The sequence below is a fragment of the Onychomys torridus genome, chromosome 8 (assembly GCF_903995425.1).
Source record: "Onychomys torridus chromosome 8, mOncTor1.1, whole genome shotgun sequence".
In the NCBI taxonomy this organism is placed as follows: Eukaryota; Metazoa; Chordata; class Mammalia; order Rodentia; family Cricetidae; genus Onychomys; species Onychomys torridus.
In genome coordinates this window covers 93,940,029-93,959,810 of record NC_050450.1, presented here as the reverse complement: position 1 = coordinate 93,959,810, position 19,782 = coordinate 93,940,029, and the positions used below count along the sequence as shown (strand labels likewise).

Genomic DNA, 19,782 nt, shown 5'->3' with positions numbered 1-19,782 from the left:
AAAAAAAAAAAAAAAAAAAAAAAAACTGTAACCTGTTTAAAGGACTTTTTGTCTGATTCTGTTTTTACTGTGTATCTGTAATCTTTTCTGTCTGCATGAGCAAAACCTGTCATACAGCACTCAAAGCTCAAGTCTAAAGGCAGCAGCTGAGAACCACCTCTCTGTACTGAGGCCCTTTGGAGAGATTGCGGAAACCTGCCATGCCGCTTAGCTCATGGTTGTTGGCGGCCAGCTTCATTTTGCAGGCACTGAGGCCAGCATGAGAGACTAGAAAGCCCAGTGTGGCTCCATTTCTCTGCGTTTAGAACCTTTTTGAAGGTTTCTCAGGTTTTATGTGGATCTATGCCCCATGTTGGGCGCCATATGTAAAGGTAGGCTTTTTTCAGTCCTGCCCTGTCCCATAGCTGCTTCCCAAATTATCACATAGAGGCTTATATTAATTATAAATGCTTGACTGATGGCCAAGGCTTATTACTAACTAGCTCTTATATTTAAAATTAACTCATTTCTATTAATCTCTACATTGCCATGTGGCCTGTAGAGCCTTTGGCATCTTGCTCCTTGGGCAGCTGCCTTGCATCTCTCCCACCTTCACCTCCTTTCTATGTCTCCCTCTGGCTTTCCTGCCCAGCCTTATTTTCCTGGCTATAGGACAAATTAGCTTTTATTATCAACCAATGGGAACAGCATACATTCACAGCATATAGAAGGGTCCTCCCACAGCAACACACTTTTAATCCCAGTACTCAGAAAGCAGACACTATGAGTTCAAGGCCAGCCTGGTCTATACTGTGAGACCTTGTCTTTAAAAAAGAATAAATCAAATAAATAAATAAAATTTTTCTATAGGGCTGGGACTATAAACTCAGTAGTAGAGCAATTGGCTACATGATGGAGCTTAATCCCAAACACTGAAAATAAATAAGAAATAGGGTTGGGGATTTAGCTCAGTGGTAGAGCATTTGCCTAGCAAGCACAAGGCCCTGGATTCGATCCTCAGCTCAAGAAAAAAAGAAAGAAAGAAGATCAAATATGTCCAGAGGTTATATATGTAAGGTACAGTGTCAGATATTTCTTTTAAGAAAATATGAGGTACTATTGCTACTTAAAAAGGAAAGAGAGAAAATCAGAACTCTTCTAATATTCTGGTGGAAAAGAAAAGCATGTAGACTTGGGAGAGAGAAGAGAAAGAGTATATACAGTCTTAGATTTAAAATAATAAAGTCCTTAACAGGGAGAGTAAAGTATATAAAGAAAATGGTACATGTAAGAAAGGAAAATACACAGAAAGTCTGTATTATGTACATTATTGTATTATCTTTAAAATTTTAGACTGGTAAGCAGTGGCATCTTTAAAATTTTAGACTGGTAAGCAGTGGCACACACCTTTAATCCCAGCACTCAGGAAGCAGAGCCAGGCAGATCTCTATGAGTTTGAAGCCAGCCTGGTCTACAGAGCAAGATTCAAGACAGGCACCAAAACTACACGGAGAAACCCTGTCTTGAAAAACCAAAAATTTGACTGTTATGAGACATTTAATTATAAAAGCTGCTGGATTAAACCAACCTATATATATATATATTTAAAAAATTATTGATTCCAAAATTCAAGTCAAAAGGTATGATACTTTGGGGGAGAGGATATGTTTTTCATTTCACAGGAAATGAAAGGCTATGGATTCATTCTGGGTTAAGGAAAATTAGGTTTGATCGAGGAAGACCCCTTGAAATCGTAACTACAGACATGGAAAAATAAATCTAAAGTAATACAAGATCTGTAACATGTATTTTACCTGCTTAGACATAAAACAAAAAATTATCTTTGACTGCCTTATGTAAAATACAGTTTATATTTGTATTAATACAGATGTATATGTTACCCTTAAAAGTTTATGTATTTTCAGAAGAGGACCAAACAACAATAAAAATGATGGCCCAGATGATACAGCATCCGAAACAACTTCAAGGCTATTGATTAAGATGATCAAACCTCACAGAATACTACAGCTGTGACTTAAGAATTATTCTAGGGGTTGGGGATTTAGCTCAGTGGTAGAGCACTTGCCTAGTAAGCGCAAGGCCCTGGGTTTGGTCCTCAGCTCTGAAAAAAAAATAAAAGGAATTATTCTAAATTTTCTCAGGATCCCCAAAAAATTACCAGCACCCCCAATCAGCAAGAAGTAGTCTAGAGAACTATGCCCACATTTCCAAAAAACAGATTATGGATGTTTATCTTTGTCTAGAGGGTTGACTATCAATTGTTATTGGTCAGTCAATCTCTTTCTAAAGAAGAGAGGGGAGGGGCTGGAGAGATGGCTCAGAGGTTAAGAGCACTGACTGTTTTTCCAGAGGTCCTGAGTTCAATTCCCAGCAATCACATTGTGGCTCACAACCATCCGTAATGAGATCTGGTGCCCTCTTCTGGCTTGCAGGAATACCTGCAGGCAGAACTTAATAAATAAATCTTTAAAAAAGAAAAAAGGGAGAGAGGGGACTATGATATAGAAATAATGGGGTAAAAGGGTAGATTATTGAATCTACTTTAATCCAAAAAACAACTATGAATCTCAAAATATTTTACATTGTTATGGATTTTAGTTTATTGATACAATTTTTTAAAATTAATTGATTTTTCTATTATCAGCTTGATACAGTATAAATTCTTATCTTAATAGTGAAATGTTTCATTGAGGCTTGCTCAGTAATTGAGTAAAACCAAAACTTATTATAATTATAATCCACAGTCATCCTAGGGTCCCCCTGCTATATATATATAGCCTCCCTGGTTCTGTGGGTTGCAGTCTGATTGTTCTTTGCTTCATATCTAGAATCCACTTATGAGTGAGTACATACCATGTTTGTCCTTCTGGGTTTGGGTTACCTCACTCAGGATGATATTTTCTAGTTCCATCCATTTGCCTGTAAATTTCATGCTGTCATTGTTTTTCTCTGCTGAGTAGTACTCCATTGTGTATATGTGCCACATTTTCTTAATCCATTCTTCAGTTGATGGCCATCTAGGTTGTTTCCAGGTTCTGGCTATTACACATAATGCTGCTATGAACATAGTTGAGCATGTATCTTTGTGGCATGATTGAGCATTCCTTGGGTATATGCCCAAGAGTGGTATGGCTGGGACTTGAGGTAGTTCAATTCCCAATTTTCTGAGAAACCACCATACTGTTTTCCACAGTGGTTGTACAAGTTTGCATTCCCACCAACAGTGGAGGAGTGTTCCCTTTGCTCCGCATCCTCTCCAACATTGACTGCCATTAGTGTTTTTGATCATAGCCATTCTGACAGGTGTAAGGTAGTATCTCAGAGCCGTTTTGATTTGCATTTCTCTGATAATTAAGGATGTTGAGCATTTCTTTAAATGTCTTTCAGCTATTTGTGATTCTTCTTTTGTGAATTCTGTTTAGCTCTTTAGTGCATTTTTAAATTGGATTGTTCAGTATTTTGATGTCTGGTTTCTTGAGTTCTTTATATACTCTGGAGATCAATCCTCTGTCCGATGTGGGGTTGGTGAAGATCTTTCCCCATTCTGTAGGCTGTTTTTTGTCTTACTGATCATGTCTTTTGCCCTGCAAAAGCTTCTCAGTTTCAAGAGGTCCCATTTATTAATTGTTGTGCTCAGTGTCTGTGCTGTTGGTGTTATATTTAGGAAGTGATATCCTGTGCCAATGCGTTTAAGACTACTTCCTACTTTCTCTTCTATTAAGTTTAGTGTAACAGGATTTATGTTGAGGTCTTTGATCCACTTGGACTTGAGTTTTGTGCATGGTAACAGATATAGATCTATTTGTAATCTTTTACATATTGACATCCAGCTATGCCAGCACCATTTGTTGAAGATACTTTCTTTTTTCCATTGTATAGTTTTAGCTTCTTTGTCAAAAATCAGGTGTTCATATGTGTGTGGATTAATGTCAGGGTCTTCAATTCGATTCCATTGGTCTGTGTGTCGGGTTTTTATACCAGTACCAAGCTGTTTTTATTACTATAGCTCTATAATAGAGCTTAAGGTCAGGGATGGTGATGCCTCCAGAGGTTGCTTTATTATACAGGATTCTTTTAGCTATCCTGGGTCTTTTGTTTTTCCATATGAAGTTGAGTATTTTTCTTTCCAAGTCTGTGAAGAATTGTGTTGGGATTTTGATGGGGATTGCATTGAATCTGTAGATTGCTTTTGGTAAGATTGCCATTTTTACTATGTTAATCCTACCTATTCATGAGCATGGGAGATCCTTCCATTTTCTGATATCTTCTTCAATTTCTTTCTTTAAAGATTTAAAGTTCTTATCAAACAGGCCTTTCACTTGTTTAGTTAGTGTTATCCCAAGGTATTTTATATTATTTGTGGCTATTGTAAAGGGTGATGTTTCTCTGACTTCTTTCTCAGTCCTTTTATCATTTGTGTATAGGAGGACTACTGATTTTTTTGAGTTGATCTTGTATCCTGCCACTTTACTGAAGTTTATCAGCTGTAGGAGTTCCCTGGTAGAATTTTTGGGGTCACTTATATATACTATATTGATACAAATTTAAAGTCAATTTTGTTATACTGAATATATATTTCTACTCTTGTTTAAGGTATTGTGTTTATGCAACTCATTTAAAAGTGTAATGTATAATTAAAATATAGATTAATATTTAGTCATCTATAATAGTCAAACTTACAGTCATGTTAGGTTTTCTAGGTATACAAAGCTATATTTCTATTAGGTAGATAATCTTCAAACACAGAATATGGCATTTTAAATGTTTTAATAACCTAAAGCTTTTCTTGACAGTGAGACACATCTGCTCCTGGCAGCAGTGATCTACTCCCAAGAAGATGATGGGCACCCAAGACACTGCATATGAAGTTTGTTTTCTTTTTGGCAAAGCTGACCTATTGGGCAAGAGACCACCCTTGCCTTGACTGCTGACAGTAAGTACGCCGCCCAGTCTGGACAAGCAGGACACCAAGAAAAGCAACTGCTGAACTTTGCCAAGACAGGGTAAAATAGTCCTTCAAATGTTCCTGCTTCTAAAAAAGGTCTGTCAGATATTCTAGACCTACAAGCCAAAGTTGGATGCCCTAACATCACAGAGAAACTTGGAGGGACTGTCCAGGCAGCCAGCTGTTTCTGTTATTTCTTGCATTTTTTGTAAGTCACTTGCTTGTACTTCTTGCTTACTTAGGTAATATTATTTCCTTCTCAGGTCTTTGATGGAGTTATAATTATAGTTTCCCTTAATTATAATAAAGGGAAAATTAGATATGAAACTTTAGATTCACCAAGATAAGATAGATAATTACATGTTTTCTCTGATTTTGTCAAATACAAATAGACTAGATATTGTACCTATAATTCTTACTTGATAACTGTTTTGTTGTATGTAACTTTACTATGTTAAAGTTAAAACGTTTTGTTTTAATTAGACAGAAAGAGGGAGATACTGTGGGTTGATCTTCTGCACACTGTGAAGATTTGTCACTCTGATTGGTTTAATAAACAAGCTGTTAGTCTAGCCAGACAGGATAAAGTTGTCCCAACTTGTTATAATATATATATTTTGGTTTTTCGAGACAGGGTTTCTCTGTGTAGCTTTGCGCCTTTCCTGGAACTCACTTGGTAGTCCCGGCTGGCCTTGAACTCACAGAGATCCGCCTGGCTCTGCCTCCCAAGTGCTGGGATTAAAGGCGTTGCGCCACAACCGCCCGGCCCCAACTTGTTATAATTTTATTAAAGCCAGTCTATTCATCCAGTTAGAGAAAACAAGAAAAAAAAAGGAAGGAAGAAAAAAAAATCTCATGTGGCCTTGAACTTGTTATGAGGTAGGGGCTGTGGTATAGAGGTCTTTATGTAGCTGAACAGCACAGGCAAATCCTCTATCCAGTGTGCCAGACCTAAGAAGACAGGGTCTTGCTATGGAGCCTAGGATGGTATCAAACTTTGGATTACTCCATATTCACCTCCCAAGTGCTAGAGTTAAAGGGCATCCCCTTTTAATCACTCTTTTCCTATTGTCTTAAGACAGAGTATCATGTAGCCCAGGTTAGCATTAAAGTTTCTATGTAGCAGAAGATGACCCAGAACTCTTGATCCTGCATCTACCACTCAGTGATAGGAGTGCAGGCATGTGTCACTATATCTGACACCTTGTGATCCACTCTTAATCTTTACCATAGAGAAGTATTTCTTCATGGTTAGAGAAAAGGGGGCCTAGCATGTTGAACAGAAATAGATGGGAATCTATTAGCAGTGTTTGTCCCTTAGTATCCAGAGTGTCTAGAGGAACTACATTTTTTTTTAAAAAAGATTTTTATTGTATCTGTATGAGTGTTTTGGCTGCTCGTAGGTATGTACAATACTCTTAACCGCTGAGCCATCTCTCCAGCCCCAGACCTGATATTTTTAGTGAGAAATTCTACTTATTCGTCCATGTCAATGTCAGCCATCATTACTACTCCAAGATCCTAAAAAGTGTGTTTTGTGTTTGGCACCTGTTTTCCTGTTGGTTCTGGAGCACGGCTCAAAGCACAAAGCTCTCTCAGCTTAAGTAACTGCGCCTTCACCTGCGCCCCACCTCCACAGCTCTTCAGGGAAGAGGGAAGGAGCCAACTCCCCATGTAGTAAGCTCATCTTTGCTACATCCACCAGACAGTCATTATGTGTCCCCACACCCCAGGATTTTTCCTCAGGCAGAGCTGCCATTGCAGGCTCCTTTCTAGTTTATCATTTGCTCTGGTCCATTCCAGGCTCTCCTGCTCTTCTTTGTATTGAATGAGACCTGTTTCCTAGGCCAAGTTTGGCTGAGTCACAGGTTTGCTGGCTACTTCTGGGTGGTTCAGCCAAAGAAATCCAAGGTGGGAAACTGGATGATGGGACTCAAGCAGCAGCTGGGTATTTATCCTTCCTCTCGCTGTTAAGAAGCATCTCTGCCAGGTAAACCCAGATTCTAGGAGCCACAACCTTCAGCCTATAGATACTGGTAGCCCTCTGCAACTACCCTCTCAATTCCTTCACTGCATAAGCATTCTCTTGGTTTAAGTCACTTAGGTTTATTCTTGCAAGATCCCCTTTCCCCCATAATGGGGGCTGAACCAAGGGCCTCATGGATGCTAGGCAAGCATTCTGTCACTGAGCTCCATTAACAGACACTATGAGTAGTTCCCACCTTTGAGTTGACTTCAGCAGAGAACAGAGGCCTTTCTACTTGACATTTCCACAAGTTCCTTTAGTGGTCATCTCTGCAGAGCACACTCTTAGCTTAGAGGAGTCAAGTCCCAGCGCCTTCCTACAGATCTTACGCTCAGGCGTCCAACACTAAAGATCAACCCCTCAGAATGGCAACCTGGCACATGGTTGATGACACAAAGGCATCTTTTTTCTTATACAAATACCGATACCATTTGCTGTGCAGGTAAAGGGACAGAAAAGGAAACAAGAACATAGGCTCTGTGGGAGCAGAGTTATGCCTACTTCCCCCCCAAATCACCAGAATACCCCCTTAGCTTCCAATACACACAGAAGAAACAACATCAGTGAGACATATTTGCTTCCAAACAGGACTGAAAGTAAGAAGACTAAGTAAACATACCAGAGTTCAGAGAATGGTTTTAGAGAAAAACAGCTAATTAGGATTGTCTGTCATGAGATTCCCCTCTTCCTCCAAGAAGCCATCATGTTCAGAGAGAAGTGTTACTCTAAAATTATTAACCATATTAGCTTCTAGGGTGTCTGTAAGAGACTTCATTAAAAAAAGCAATTTCTGGCCCCACCCCTCATGGGAGCACTGGCCTCGTCCCCACCAGCCCACAGCACTGCTGAGGCACGGGTGGTAGTGTGGATGTGGAAGAGCTAACCCTGCCCATTCCAGATACCACAAGGCTCTCTCTCAGCTGATGGCTTTTGGTGGTAGATGCAGGCATAGAAAGACTCATCCTCCCCTGGGGGGCTCACCACTAGGAATTGAACCATGCTCCAGTGAATGCATAAATATCACAAAATGGACTTTTGTTCTGTTTTGGTTTTTTTATGGGGTGAGGAGGGGGTGTCGTGGTATAAGGAGGTGGACATGGGAAGACTAGGAGGTGAGCATGATTGAGGCACATGTTAGATCCCCAAATAATTAATTAAAAAAAAACAACAACAAAACCCAGCAACCTCTAGAATGAAAGGAAAATGACAGACGGTAGATGCAGTTGTTAGTGTCATTTAACGATGCCCTGGGCTGGTGAGGTAGCTCAGCCATAGGGTAAAAGGACTTGCTCTGCAGGCCTGACGACCTGAGCACAACCCTCGGAACCCAGAGCGGAAGGGGACAAGTGACCCCCAGAAGTTGTTCTCTGACCTCCACACATGCACTGTGGTATACATGTGCCTGCAAATGCACACACACTTTCTTTCTCTCTCATAATAATTGTAATAAATAAAACATTTTTAAAAGGTGCATTCAATTGTAAGTGTTGTTTTCTGTTTTAACACATTAAATTTCAACTTAGACAAGACACATGTTGACATTATGATCTACATATCCTGCAAAACAGTGAGAGAACAGGGCGACCTCTCACCCACAGGTACAGAAAGCACCTGCAGAAAAGGAGGAGAGGAAACACCATTACCTCTTTGTCATGGGCAATCAGCTGGGTCTTCACGTGGCCGGACACGAGGTTCACTCGTCCCAGCACCTGCCCGGTCTCCAGTCCCCAGATGGTGCAGGTTGTGTCAATGCTTGAGGTCCCTGCAGACACCAGAGCAAGATGAGGGTAAGTTCCACGTGACTCCCTGCTCCCTCTGCTTGGCCCAGGGGACAAGAGGCCACAGCACGTCCTCAGCACTGACTTGTTTTTTGTGGAATGGGGAGAATTTCTTTAAACAAAATACCCTGATATAGTTAAGGCTGACCTTGAACTCAAGATCATCCAGCCTGCCCCTCCCAAGTATTGGTATTAGAGGTGTGTACCGTCACAACTGCAAGACTTTAGATTTTAGCTGGAGAGATGTGATATACACACAGGGGAAGCTGCGTTCCCTATAAGAAATTAATGACTACTTTCCATATTTAGCCCATTTCACCCATGGCTCTTCTAGGACGAGGTGTGTGCCTCAAAGTCCTCTGACCCCCATAAAAACAGACCCAGCCCAAATCTGAGGAAATATATCTTCATTTTCTTCAAATTGGAAATCAAAGCCCTCACCTAAAAGATAAGGATCCACCTCGTTCCAGTCAAAGGAGGTCAGGGGAGCACAGAAGTCTGAGTTCTTGTTATTGTTTAGCAAGCACTCCAGCCTAGTCTCTGTCTCACCAACCTGAAGGGACAATAATTTGAGACATGAGCCTGCCTACACACACACACACACACACACACACACACACACACACGGAGTCCTGCTTAGTCAATCTAAGTCAAGGGGAGAAAATATTTTTATAATAGGGATTAAAACCCAAAGGAACCCCTGAATTGGACCTTCAGAACTTGCCCTCCTCGTGCTCTCTAGGTTTTCACGCCTTTCTGGAGCTCTACACAGCCTGTCTGCTGGACCCTAGACTCCCAAGCACAGTGGATGCCCCCGTGCTGAGCTCAGCTGAAAAGGAGTAACACATTGGAATCAAAAGCCTGGGGTGTATTTACTCAGAAATATCCCGACTATCATCTCTGCCTCACAGAAAGAAGTCTGTCCCCATCACACCAGGTTAAATGAGTCTCAAGTTTCAAGGCTGACTGAGGCCAGCAGCAAGACTCTGCAGCATCTGGACTAGATTTCCTAGAAAACCTTCGGAGCTAAAACAAGATCAGTTCAGATGCATTTCCTGCTTTCTTCATGCTGCCACGGTACTACCTGTCCTTTGTTTGGGACCCCACACTGCTGTCTGCTGATAAAGCACCTGCTTACCCTCCACACTCGGAGATAGTCACCACTCGTTGCCAGAAGGTCTGGATAGACGCCTTTTGTGTCAGGAATCCACATGAGTTTTGTGGTGGGGTATGGGTGGTCAAAGGTGTTTCGGCAAATAAACTCTGAACTCTCTTCATCTAAACCAACAAGCTGAACCTGCAGCACACCAAAATTGGACCACATGAGCACTTGTTTTTCTTCAGCAGCATCAAATACATCAGTCATGTACATCAGATTCCTGGTCAGTGGTGAAATCTTAACACTGTACTAGTGTCAAGTGCATAGTCAAGTTATTAGAGTGACAGGACCCTAGACCGACCATCCCTACACCACAGCCAACACTACAAAGGTAGAAAAAGACAAGAGAGATCTGAATACGGGTTTTCTGCCTCTAAATTCTGAATTAACCTCACCCCCAGACAATCTCATCTTCCTGTCTCCTACCAAGTGCTGGGATCACAGGAATGCACAATCATAGCCTATCAAATCAAGTGCTGGGGGGACTGAACCAGGGCTTCATGGATGCTAGGTTAGTACTCCATCAACTGAGCTACATTCCCAGCCTCCCTTTTGGCTTCTTGAGTCAAGGTCTTCCTACATAGACCAGGTTGGCCTCAAACTCACTGAAATTCCACCTCTACCTTCCAAGTGTCTAGATGAAAGGCATGTGCCACCATGCCCAGCTCCATTCTATGGGTTTTTAACAATTAACTACACATATTTGGCATAACAATGTAGTAAAAAGTATTTTCACTTTACTAAAAAGGGTATTTAAGCCAGATGGTGGCACATGCCTTGAATCTCAGCACTTGGGAGGCAGAGGCAGGCAGATTGAGGCTAGCTTGGTCTACAGAGCAAATTCCAGGACAGGCTCCAAAGCTACACAGACACCTGTCTTGAAAAAACAAAAAAAGGGTTTTGAGACAGCGTTTCATGTAGTCTCCACCTTCCAAGGGTTTGCTCTACTTTTTCTTGGGTCGAGTTGTTTTCTCAGTAAGTTTTAGTTCTTGGTATGCTTTTGATACCATTTCTGTTCTATACTATTGCCTTTGTGTATGAATTTTTAAGAGCAGCTCTTTAAGATGTACAAAAAGCCTGATGTTTTGTGAAACTATGGGTCAGTTTGGGAAGAAGTGCCAACTTGAGTTTATTTAGATCACTGTTAGCTTGTTCAGCAATGCTTTAAGGTTTTGCATGTTGAGATCTTCAACTCTTTTATTAACTTTATTTCTATGTAATTGTATGCTGCTGCATATGCATCTTTTAGGGTTTTAGTTGTATTTTTCCCTAAACTACCTAGCATGGTTTTAAAATTCCATTTTCAACTGTCTCTTGCTATTATATAAAAAGTTTATTTTGTATATTAATCTTAGATCTCTAACTTTGGTACATTAGTTATCAGTGGTTTTTGTATATTTGTAAGGATTTTTCCTGTGTGTATCTATACACTTAGTCACCAACAGATTTTTTTAGAAGCTAGGCATAGATGTGCAAGATCTATATATGTGTAGGGGAGATAAGGAGAATGGATGCAAAAGAAGACAGAATGCTGTGCTTTGTAATACTCCAGAGCAGTAAAAGTGAAGCCAAGGGCAATACCATGCCAAGCACTGTTAATAGGAAATTCTCCAATCCTGGAATTCAGTCTAGATGGGGAGGAAGTGCTCTTAGCATTTAAGCCGTCTTCCTCCCAGGTATAAGTGAAAAAACCGGTAGGCAGAAAACACCTTAAAGAGAAACTGGGAAAAAGGTGTCTACACTCACTTCCAAAAGTTGCCTTTCAAATCATGAGACATTTCCCCAAACCTCAAATATCAGATTCTGTGAACATTTCCCACTTTAAGGTCCTTTAGACCCACACCATTCAAGGCCCTCTGCAACCCAATGTTAACCTACCTTGTCTTGCACATTCCTTATCTAATCACTGTTTTCCATCTTCTCCCTTTCCATCAACCCCAATCCTGCCTAAGATTAACACATCAGGAGTATCAGGCTGCCAGGACTCTCCTTACCATTCACTAGCTGCAAGCCCTTACTTCCGTTAATTCTGTGTCCCAAACTATAGAGCTGAATAATTGTGTGTAACTGCCTTTCCCAATGTACGAGCTTCAACATTTGATCTTACTTCCTCCACAAAGCACTAACAGTGTTCCTTGTCCTTTATCTTTCAGTACTTACCAACCCTACACATTCGACAGTTAATCCCATAGTGCCTCAGGAGACACTGACATTACTGTTTTATGTAGTTTCACTTAGATCTCCTTAATCTTACTTACGTGTATGGATTTTTGTCTGCATGTATGTCTGTGCACTATTTTGCAAGCATGGTGCACAAGGAGGCCAGAAAAGGCTATCAGATCTCCTGGCACTAAAGTTATAGATGGTTGTGAACTGCCATGTGGGTGCTGGGAATTGAATCTGGGTCCTCTACCAAAGGAGCCAGTGCTCTTAAGCCCTAAGCCATCTCTCCAGTCCCACCCCTAAAAACTACCCTGTTTCTTGAGATTAAAGAACCTTAAATTATGCTAGTAAAAATGAAAGTAGTGTCAGTCTCCGTGAGGACAGAATTGAACCAAACTAGCTTCATAGATTTTAGGGCAAAAATCTGTGGGTAGAAGATATGGCTCAGTCAGAAAATTGCTTGTCTCACCAGCATGAGAACCTGAGTATAATTCCCAGGAACCCACACACATTAAAAGCCTGGTGTGGGCGCACCTGTAATCTCAGCTCTGGGGAGGTGGAGGCAGGAAGATCCTTAGGGCTTGTTGGTCAGCCATTCTAGCTGAATCCAAGCTCCAGGCTCAAGATCCTGTCCCAAAAAATAAGATGAAGGGCAACTGGGAAAGACACTTGTCAATAACCTTTGGCATCCAATGCATGGACACACACAGTTTCTAAAAAATAAAAATAAAAAATATTTAGGCACCTTGGAGTTTAAGAAAGCTGACAGCCAGACCACTGCAATAACTTTCTAGTGCCGAACTTTTTGTGCTGACTAATGTTGGCCAACTCTTACTATATTCTACAATGACTGGTTGATGCGTATCTTTCCAACTATTTTCCACGTATCTGTGTGTGTTGGGGTGTGTGTGGTAGGGTTTTTTTTTGTTTTTTTTTTTTTTTGAGCTGAGGATCGAACCCAGGGCCTTGCACTTGCTAGGCAAGCACTCTACCACTGAGCTAAATCCCCAACCCCAATGTGGTAGGTTCTTATAACAAAAACAAACAAACAAACAATCCAAAACATAGATTTGTTCCACATAATTTATTCCACAACTTGAATATCTTCTCAAGTCAATACAAATAGTTCCATCTCTTCTTCTACAGCAGACTGTGGTAAACACACCGCAATTTATTCAACTGTTCATTTACTTTGGTTATAGTCCATTGTTTTACTACCATAAACAGTGCCACAATGAATATCCTTATTTAACTCTGTGTGTGTGTGTGTGTGTGTGTGTGTGTGTGTGTGTGGTGTGTGTACGCATGCGTGCGTTTTTATTGAATAGATTCCTAGAAGTGTAATTGTTCTACCTGCCAACTACACAGCTGACAGGGGCTATAAAGAACTCTGAGGAACCCAAACCCCTAAATCATATCAACAAGTGGGAAACTAATTCAAGGGGCAGTTCTCAAAGTAAAAATGACAAAAGGCCTACAAATACTTGAATATACAGATGAAAACTGCTCACAGACTCCATCTCACCCCATCAGAACGGCTGTCAAGAAGAAAGTGCCAACGACTCCTGGCCAGGGTGTGGAGAAAGCGGAACCATTCCACACTGCTGCTGGGAACGTAAACTGATGCAGCCACTGTGAAACGCAATGTGGAGGTTCTCCAAAAAGCTAAAAAATAAACTGGACATGGTGGTCATATCCATGATTCTAGCACTTGGGAAACCGAGGCAGGAGAATCACTCCTAGTTCAAGGCCTGGACTACACAGTGAGAACAAGGGGGAAGAATAAAGCCCTAAAAGTAGATTACCATATGACCCCACTCCTGGGTATGTACCAGGATTCTCTGCCAGCACACACACAGATACTTGCACATCCATAACTACTGCCATACTGTTCACAACAGAAGATACAGAATCAACCTAGAGGTCCATCAGCAGGTGACTGAATAAAGAAAATATGATGCAAACACAATGGAATTTTATTCAGCTGTAAGAAAAAATGAAATCTGCAGGAAAATCGGTGGAATCCTGTATCATCATCATGTTAGGAGAAACACACCAGACTCAGAAAGACAAATAATGTTTTCTCCCATATGTGATGCCTACATTTAAATTTATACAGATACACACACACTCACACACCCCCACACCCCCACCTGTACATATGATACACAAGTAGAGAAGGGACTATGAGACAAGAGGTCTAAAGGGAGGAAGGGGAGCAAAGTGGAAAGTATGTGATTTAAAGCAGAAGTGGGGGTTACTTGGGGAGAAGAGGAGACCAGTAAGAAAGAAAGGGGGGACAGGGAAGGGAAGTAGGAGGGACGATAACAACAAAATATAGAGATATGGACGCAAATGGCACAACAAAACCTTCTTTATAATAATGAAAAAATTAATTAAAAGAGAATTTAAAAGTTGCTTTTATTTATACTTTTATTAACTTTTATTTATACTTTTATTAACAGTAAATGAGTGCCAACCTCCCACACTTCTGAAAACATTAAAAATAAAAATAACATTATTGCTAATCTGACAGAAAAAATGGTGCTTTACTTTTACCCCATTGTATTACTGAGGTTGAACATCGGAACTTCTCATGCCAACTCTTTCCCTCAATTCTTTAACTACAGATTGAGGCTTCTTTGTCTCATTTTTTGATGGGAGCTCTTCTCCGATGATGCCTATACACAGGCCTCCTTTTCCAGCTTATATTCTTTGTTTTTGTTTTTGTTTTTTCGAGACAGGGTTTCTCTGCAGCTTTAGAGCCTATCCTGGACTAGCTCTGTAGACCAGGCTGGCCTCGAACTCACAGAGATCCACCTGCCTCTGCCTCCCGAGTGCTGGGATTACAGGTGTGCGCCACCACTGCCCGGCTCCAGCATCTATTCTTTTCTTTTTTCTGCACAGGAGGTTGAATCCAGGTCATCACCATACATACTAGTCAAGAACTCTACCCTCAGCTACATCCTCAGATCTCTTTTTACCTTTTAAGACAGGCTCTCACTAAGTTGACCAGGCTAGCCTTAAATTCACTCTGTAGCCCATGCTAGCCTTGACCTCATGCTTCCCTTGCTTCAGGTTCTCAAGTACTTGCCAACCTGTGCTCCCTCTTTTTGTCCCAAAAGACTGATTTTCTTTTTCTTTGTCCAACAAAGTCCTATTTGGGGAACCTCAGCTCTTTTGAGTTTGGCATCTACAGCCATAGACACCCTTCTTATCCCCCTCCTACATCCTGCATCCTAACGCTCTTCCTTACAGCCTTTGGGAAGGCTGGGAAAACTGAATTCGGACAACTGTCATCTGTTGACAGTGCTGTTCTCCAGTCCCGTCCTGTCACGCCTGTCCCATCTCCTACCTTCAGGGCCTCCTGCAGTCCTTCACCACTTCACAATACTTTCTCCAGCATGGGAAACAAAGCCCTGGAGAGGAAAGCTAGGAAGCAGGGTCATTTTTACTCATGGAAAAAAAAATGTTGGCACTTTAAAATACAAACAAACAAACAAACAAAAACTTGTCATGTATCCCAGGCTGGCCTTAAAGTTGGGAATCTACTGGGAACACAGGCACGTGTCACCACTCTTGGTTTATTTTTTTTCTCATTTTTCTTCTTATTATTTTATTTATCTTTTTTAAGACAGGGTTTCTCTGTGTAGCCCTGGCTGTTCTGGAACTCACTCTGTAGATCATGCTGGCCTCAAACTCAGAGATCCACCTGCCTCTGCCTCCCAAGTTCTGGAATTGAAGGCATGCACCATCAACTGCCCGGCTTTTTAAAGATTGATTTTTAAAATTTTGTTTATGTGTAAGTATGTGTTTGGCATTTAGTACTCTTTTAAACAAAAATTTTTATTAGATTTATTTATGTGTATGAATGTTTTATGTTTGGCATTTAGTACTCTTTTAAACAAAAATTTTTATTAGATTTATTTATGTGTATGAATGTTTTACCTGCATGTATGTATATGTACCTCATGCATGTCTGTTAGTTCCCCTGGAACTGGTTACAAGCCACCATGCGGGTGCTGGGAATTACCCCAGGTTCTCTGCAAGAGCAACAAGAGCTCTAAACCACTGAACCATCTCTTCAGCCCCCATGTGATAATCTTAATCCTTCCATTTCCCAGTTTGTGTGGCTTTGGGTTAAGTTGTCCTCTGTGCCTCAGTTTCTTTCTGTGCAAAATGAGGTAATAATGAGTAAGTGGATTTAGTTAGGTAACTTTTGTTCTTGTGCTGGGGATTGAACCCAGGGCCTCGTGCACAGCTAATATTGGTTATATCAGCAGTTGTGGGAAAGTGATTGTGGTAGTTTGACTGTAACTGGCCTCCATAAGCTCCAACAGAGTGGCACTATTAGGAGGTGTGGCTTTGTTGGAGTAGGTGTGGCCTTGCTGGAGGCAGTATGTCACTATGGAGCAGAGCTTTGAGGGCTCACATATGTTCAAGCCATGCTCAGTGTCTCAGTTCACTTCCTGTTGCTAGCATATCAAAATGTAAAACTCTCAGCTCCTTCTCCCAGCACCACATCTGCCTGCATGCTGCCTTGTCCCACCATGATGATAATGGACTGACCCTCTGAACTGTAAGCCATCCCGTTAAATGTTTTCCTTTAGAAGTGTTGCTGAGGTCATGGTGTCTCTTCACAGCAACAGAAACCCTAACTAAGACAGTGATCTAATGACTCCAAGTGTTGCCTGATTTGAGTAAGATGGACGTTTATTCCACACTACAGACTCCGCTGTTGTGCTCCACCTGAGCACTGTGCATCCTGGGATGGAATAGATTTTCTTTCTTCAAGGAGCTTGTGGTAACAAACAAGGAAGGAGATACAGCACTTTTCTTTTAAAAAGCAAAACTTACAAGGTAGCTGGACATGGTGGTATATACAGGTAATTTCTGCACTTGGGAGGTAGAGGCAAGTGGATAAGGAGTTCAAAGCCTACCTGGGCTTTATGAGGCTGTGTCTCAAAAATAATAACCTCTTAAGATATGAATAATATATAATGCGCATTATTCACGGAAATAATGAAAGTAAAGATGCATGCTTCTGAGGAGTACTTTATTTTTTTGTTTGAGACAAGGTCTCACTTTGTAACTAAAATGGCTGGGAGCTCACTATGTTGCCCAGGCTAGCCTCAAACTTATAAACATCCTCCTGCCTCAACCTTTCAAGTGCTGGAATTACAGGTGAGAGCCACCAGGCGCAGCTTGAGGGTTACTTTCTATATTTGCTCCTTAGGAGGCACTGGACATGTTCAGTTTTAAAATGAGGTGCTGGAGATAACAGCACTCACTGCTTGTGCAGAAGACCTGAGTTCAGTTCCCAGCACTCACATTGGGTGGCTTACAATAGCCTGTAACTCCAGCTCCGGGGGACTGTGACACCCTCTTCTGGCCTCTGCAGGTACTCAATGGTTTCCTCTCTTAGATAAAAGACTCTGGAAGAACTTAAAGGGAAAAAATTTATTTTGTGTGGGAGAGAGAAAAAAAAAAAAAAAACACCCTACAGTCATTTGATGACATATTTTACATTTATTTCTTACACGAATCCTTAAATAATAGTTGTAGTGGTCTTAACCTTACTAATACTACCCAGACCTGGACCCTGAAACCCGGCCCTAGGTTTTCTGCCACTATGGGAGAAAGAGTCACTAGAGAAAAGAAATATGGTTCTTATTTAGGAAAAGGAAGATCAGGGCACACTCCCTGAGACTGTAAACTGTTGGTGTATGTGTGACATCCTAGGCAATGGACATCAATCCCTTTCATCCATTTATCAAAGACGATCCCAAAGAAATGGGACCCTTACCCAGAGAAACACATGTGCTCCTGAAATACTATAAACAAACTTAAAATGTTCAAATGTTTTCATCTGAACCCTTCACACGTAAAACCGAACCCCTTTCCTGTATCACTGTGGGTTGGAAATAGTAAAATCTGGTCTATGCAATGCAAATTTGGTCTAGGCAAAGTGGTCTAGCTAAATCCAAAGCCACCTACTTCTTCCACTCCTCTGCCATCCTGTAACTTGTCTCCATTCTGATGCTCATAGGAGTAAGCCAGAGCACTGGCTAAACATCACTGACCAAGGCTTTCAGGGGCTCTGATCTCTTGTCATTCTTTATTTTCTTTTCTCTTCTTTTAACTCAAATTAAAAGAATGAAGTTAAGAGGCTGGGGAAAGAAAATCCTTCTCGCCACTTTCAAAACTATATCCTGAAGTACCAGCTTAAAAGCTCTCGCCTTCTACCAGCGTTTTGGTGAAGTGATGGATGTCCAGCAATGCTGCAAATCAACAAGAAAGGACCCACGAAAAGAACAGGTCAAATGTCATCTCCCTCTACTCAGAAATAATGGCGGGATAATGCCACAGACCAAGGTTTCCAAGGAAAGATTGGTGGGAGGGTGAACATCGGGAAGCAAAACCAATGACCAATGACAACCTCGCATTAGGGCTCTGTATCCATGAGAAACACCTGAGATGGGGAAGATCTTGCAATAAATAGCCCTAACAGAAATCTCGCGTGGCCAGGAATGCACGACCACCAATCCAAGCGCCCGCATCTTCCTCCACTGCCTCTCTCCCGCCCCCCGCCTAGCAACAGAGGCACTGCGGCAGAAGTGGGGGAAACCGGAGGGACAGAGGACGCGCGGCTTAGGGGGATTTAAACTCCGGTTCGAAACCTGCTACTACCACCAAAAATATTATGTGCCTCAAGCATGTCACAACACTATGCCTCCGTTTCCCCGGCTGTCAAAATTAAATAAGGTAGTGAGTGTGACAACCTCAACAACAGGGCCACACAGGAACCACCCCCTTGCAATAAAAGCAAGTTCGCAAGAGAGTTGTGGGATCTGGGGCTACCGCCCACCTCGAGCATCCCCTACCAGCTGGAAGCGGAGCCCCTGCACGACCCACCTTGTTGTTGTACTCCTCCACGAAGCTGCCCAGCGCCAGGCGAAAGCGCTTGTCGGGCCGCACGCTCCAGTTCATGGCGTAGACAGTCCAGGGCGCTTCATATTTGTAGATCTCCTTCCGTTTGCCGTGCAGGGACATGGTGGCGGCTGGGCCGCAAAGCCGGCCGGAGAGGCGGCGGGCTCGGGCACGAGACGGGCGGGGAGCCCGGCTTGGGTCAGCGAGTCCGAGAGGAGGCGGGGCCGGGGCGCTCCGGAACGGCCTAGCCCTCCAGCGACTCCTCTGCTACACACACACTCCGCCGAGCCCGACCACCAGTTTCAAACAAGCTCCGGCAGCGACTACCACCTTCCGTTTGGGATGCCGGCCCGCCCTCTCGGAACGGAAGCCACGCGATCCCGTCCGACGACGAGCGTTGGCTGCCCGGTACGTCCTTTCCAAACTGTTCCTTCTTCTTATTGGTCAACAGAGCCTTAGCACCCGCGCCCTCCTCACTATTGGCGGAAATGTTTGTCATTCTGCTTATTCACCCCGCCCAACTCCCGGAGGCGGGCTCTTTTGAAGTCCCAAAGATCATTGGCTAGCCAAGATGTCAGTCAGACGGATAACGGTGCAGTGCGGGTGAATGGGGGCGTGGGTGGCCTGGGGGCAAGTATACGCCTCGGCTCGCCCCCAAGTTCTAGGCCAAGGGTCTTAAGAGTGAAGCCTGTCACTTTTTCGCTGCTGCTGCTGCTGTTCTGAATGCCTCTCTCCGCTGCGAGTACCGTGTCAAGTCTACCGTAATGGAGTACCTACTGCG

General features: G+C 42.3%; 1 protein-coding gene across 1 annotated transcript; it reads right to left on the bottom strand.

Moving 5' to 3' along the window:
• Positions 1-8,497: 8,497 nt before the first annotated feature.
• Dcaf7 (DDB1 and CUL4 associated factor 7) lies at positions 8,498-19,350 on the bottom strand. Its single transcript, XM_036196760.1, has 4 exons — positions 18,987-19,350; positions 9,888-10,046; positions 9,191-9,302; positions 8,498-8,733 (listed from the first exon to the last, which is right to left on the bottom strand). Exons 1-4 carry the CDS (start codon positions 19,122-19,124, stop codon positions 8,513-8,515), a joined length of 630 nt encoding a protein of 209 aa, XP_036052653.1. The 5' UTR covers positions 19,125-19,350; the 3' UTR covers positions 8,498-8,512.
• Between the last annotated feature and the right edge of the window lie 432 nt (positions 19,351-19,782).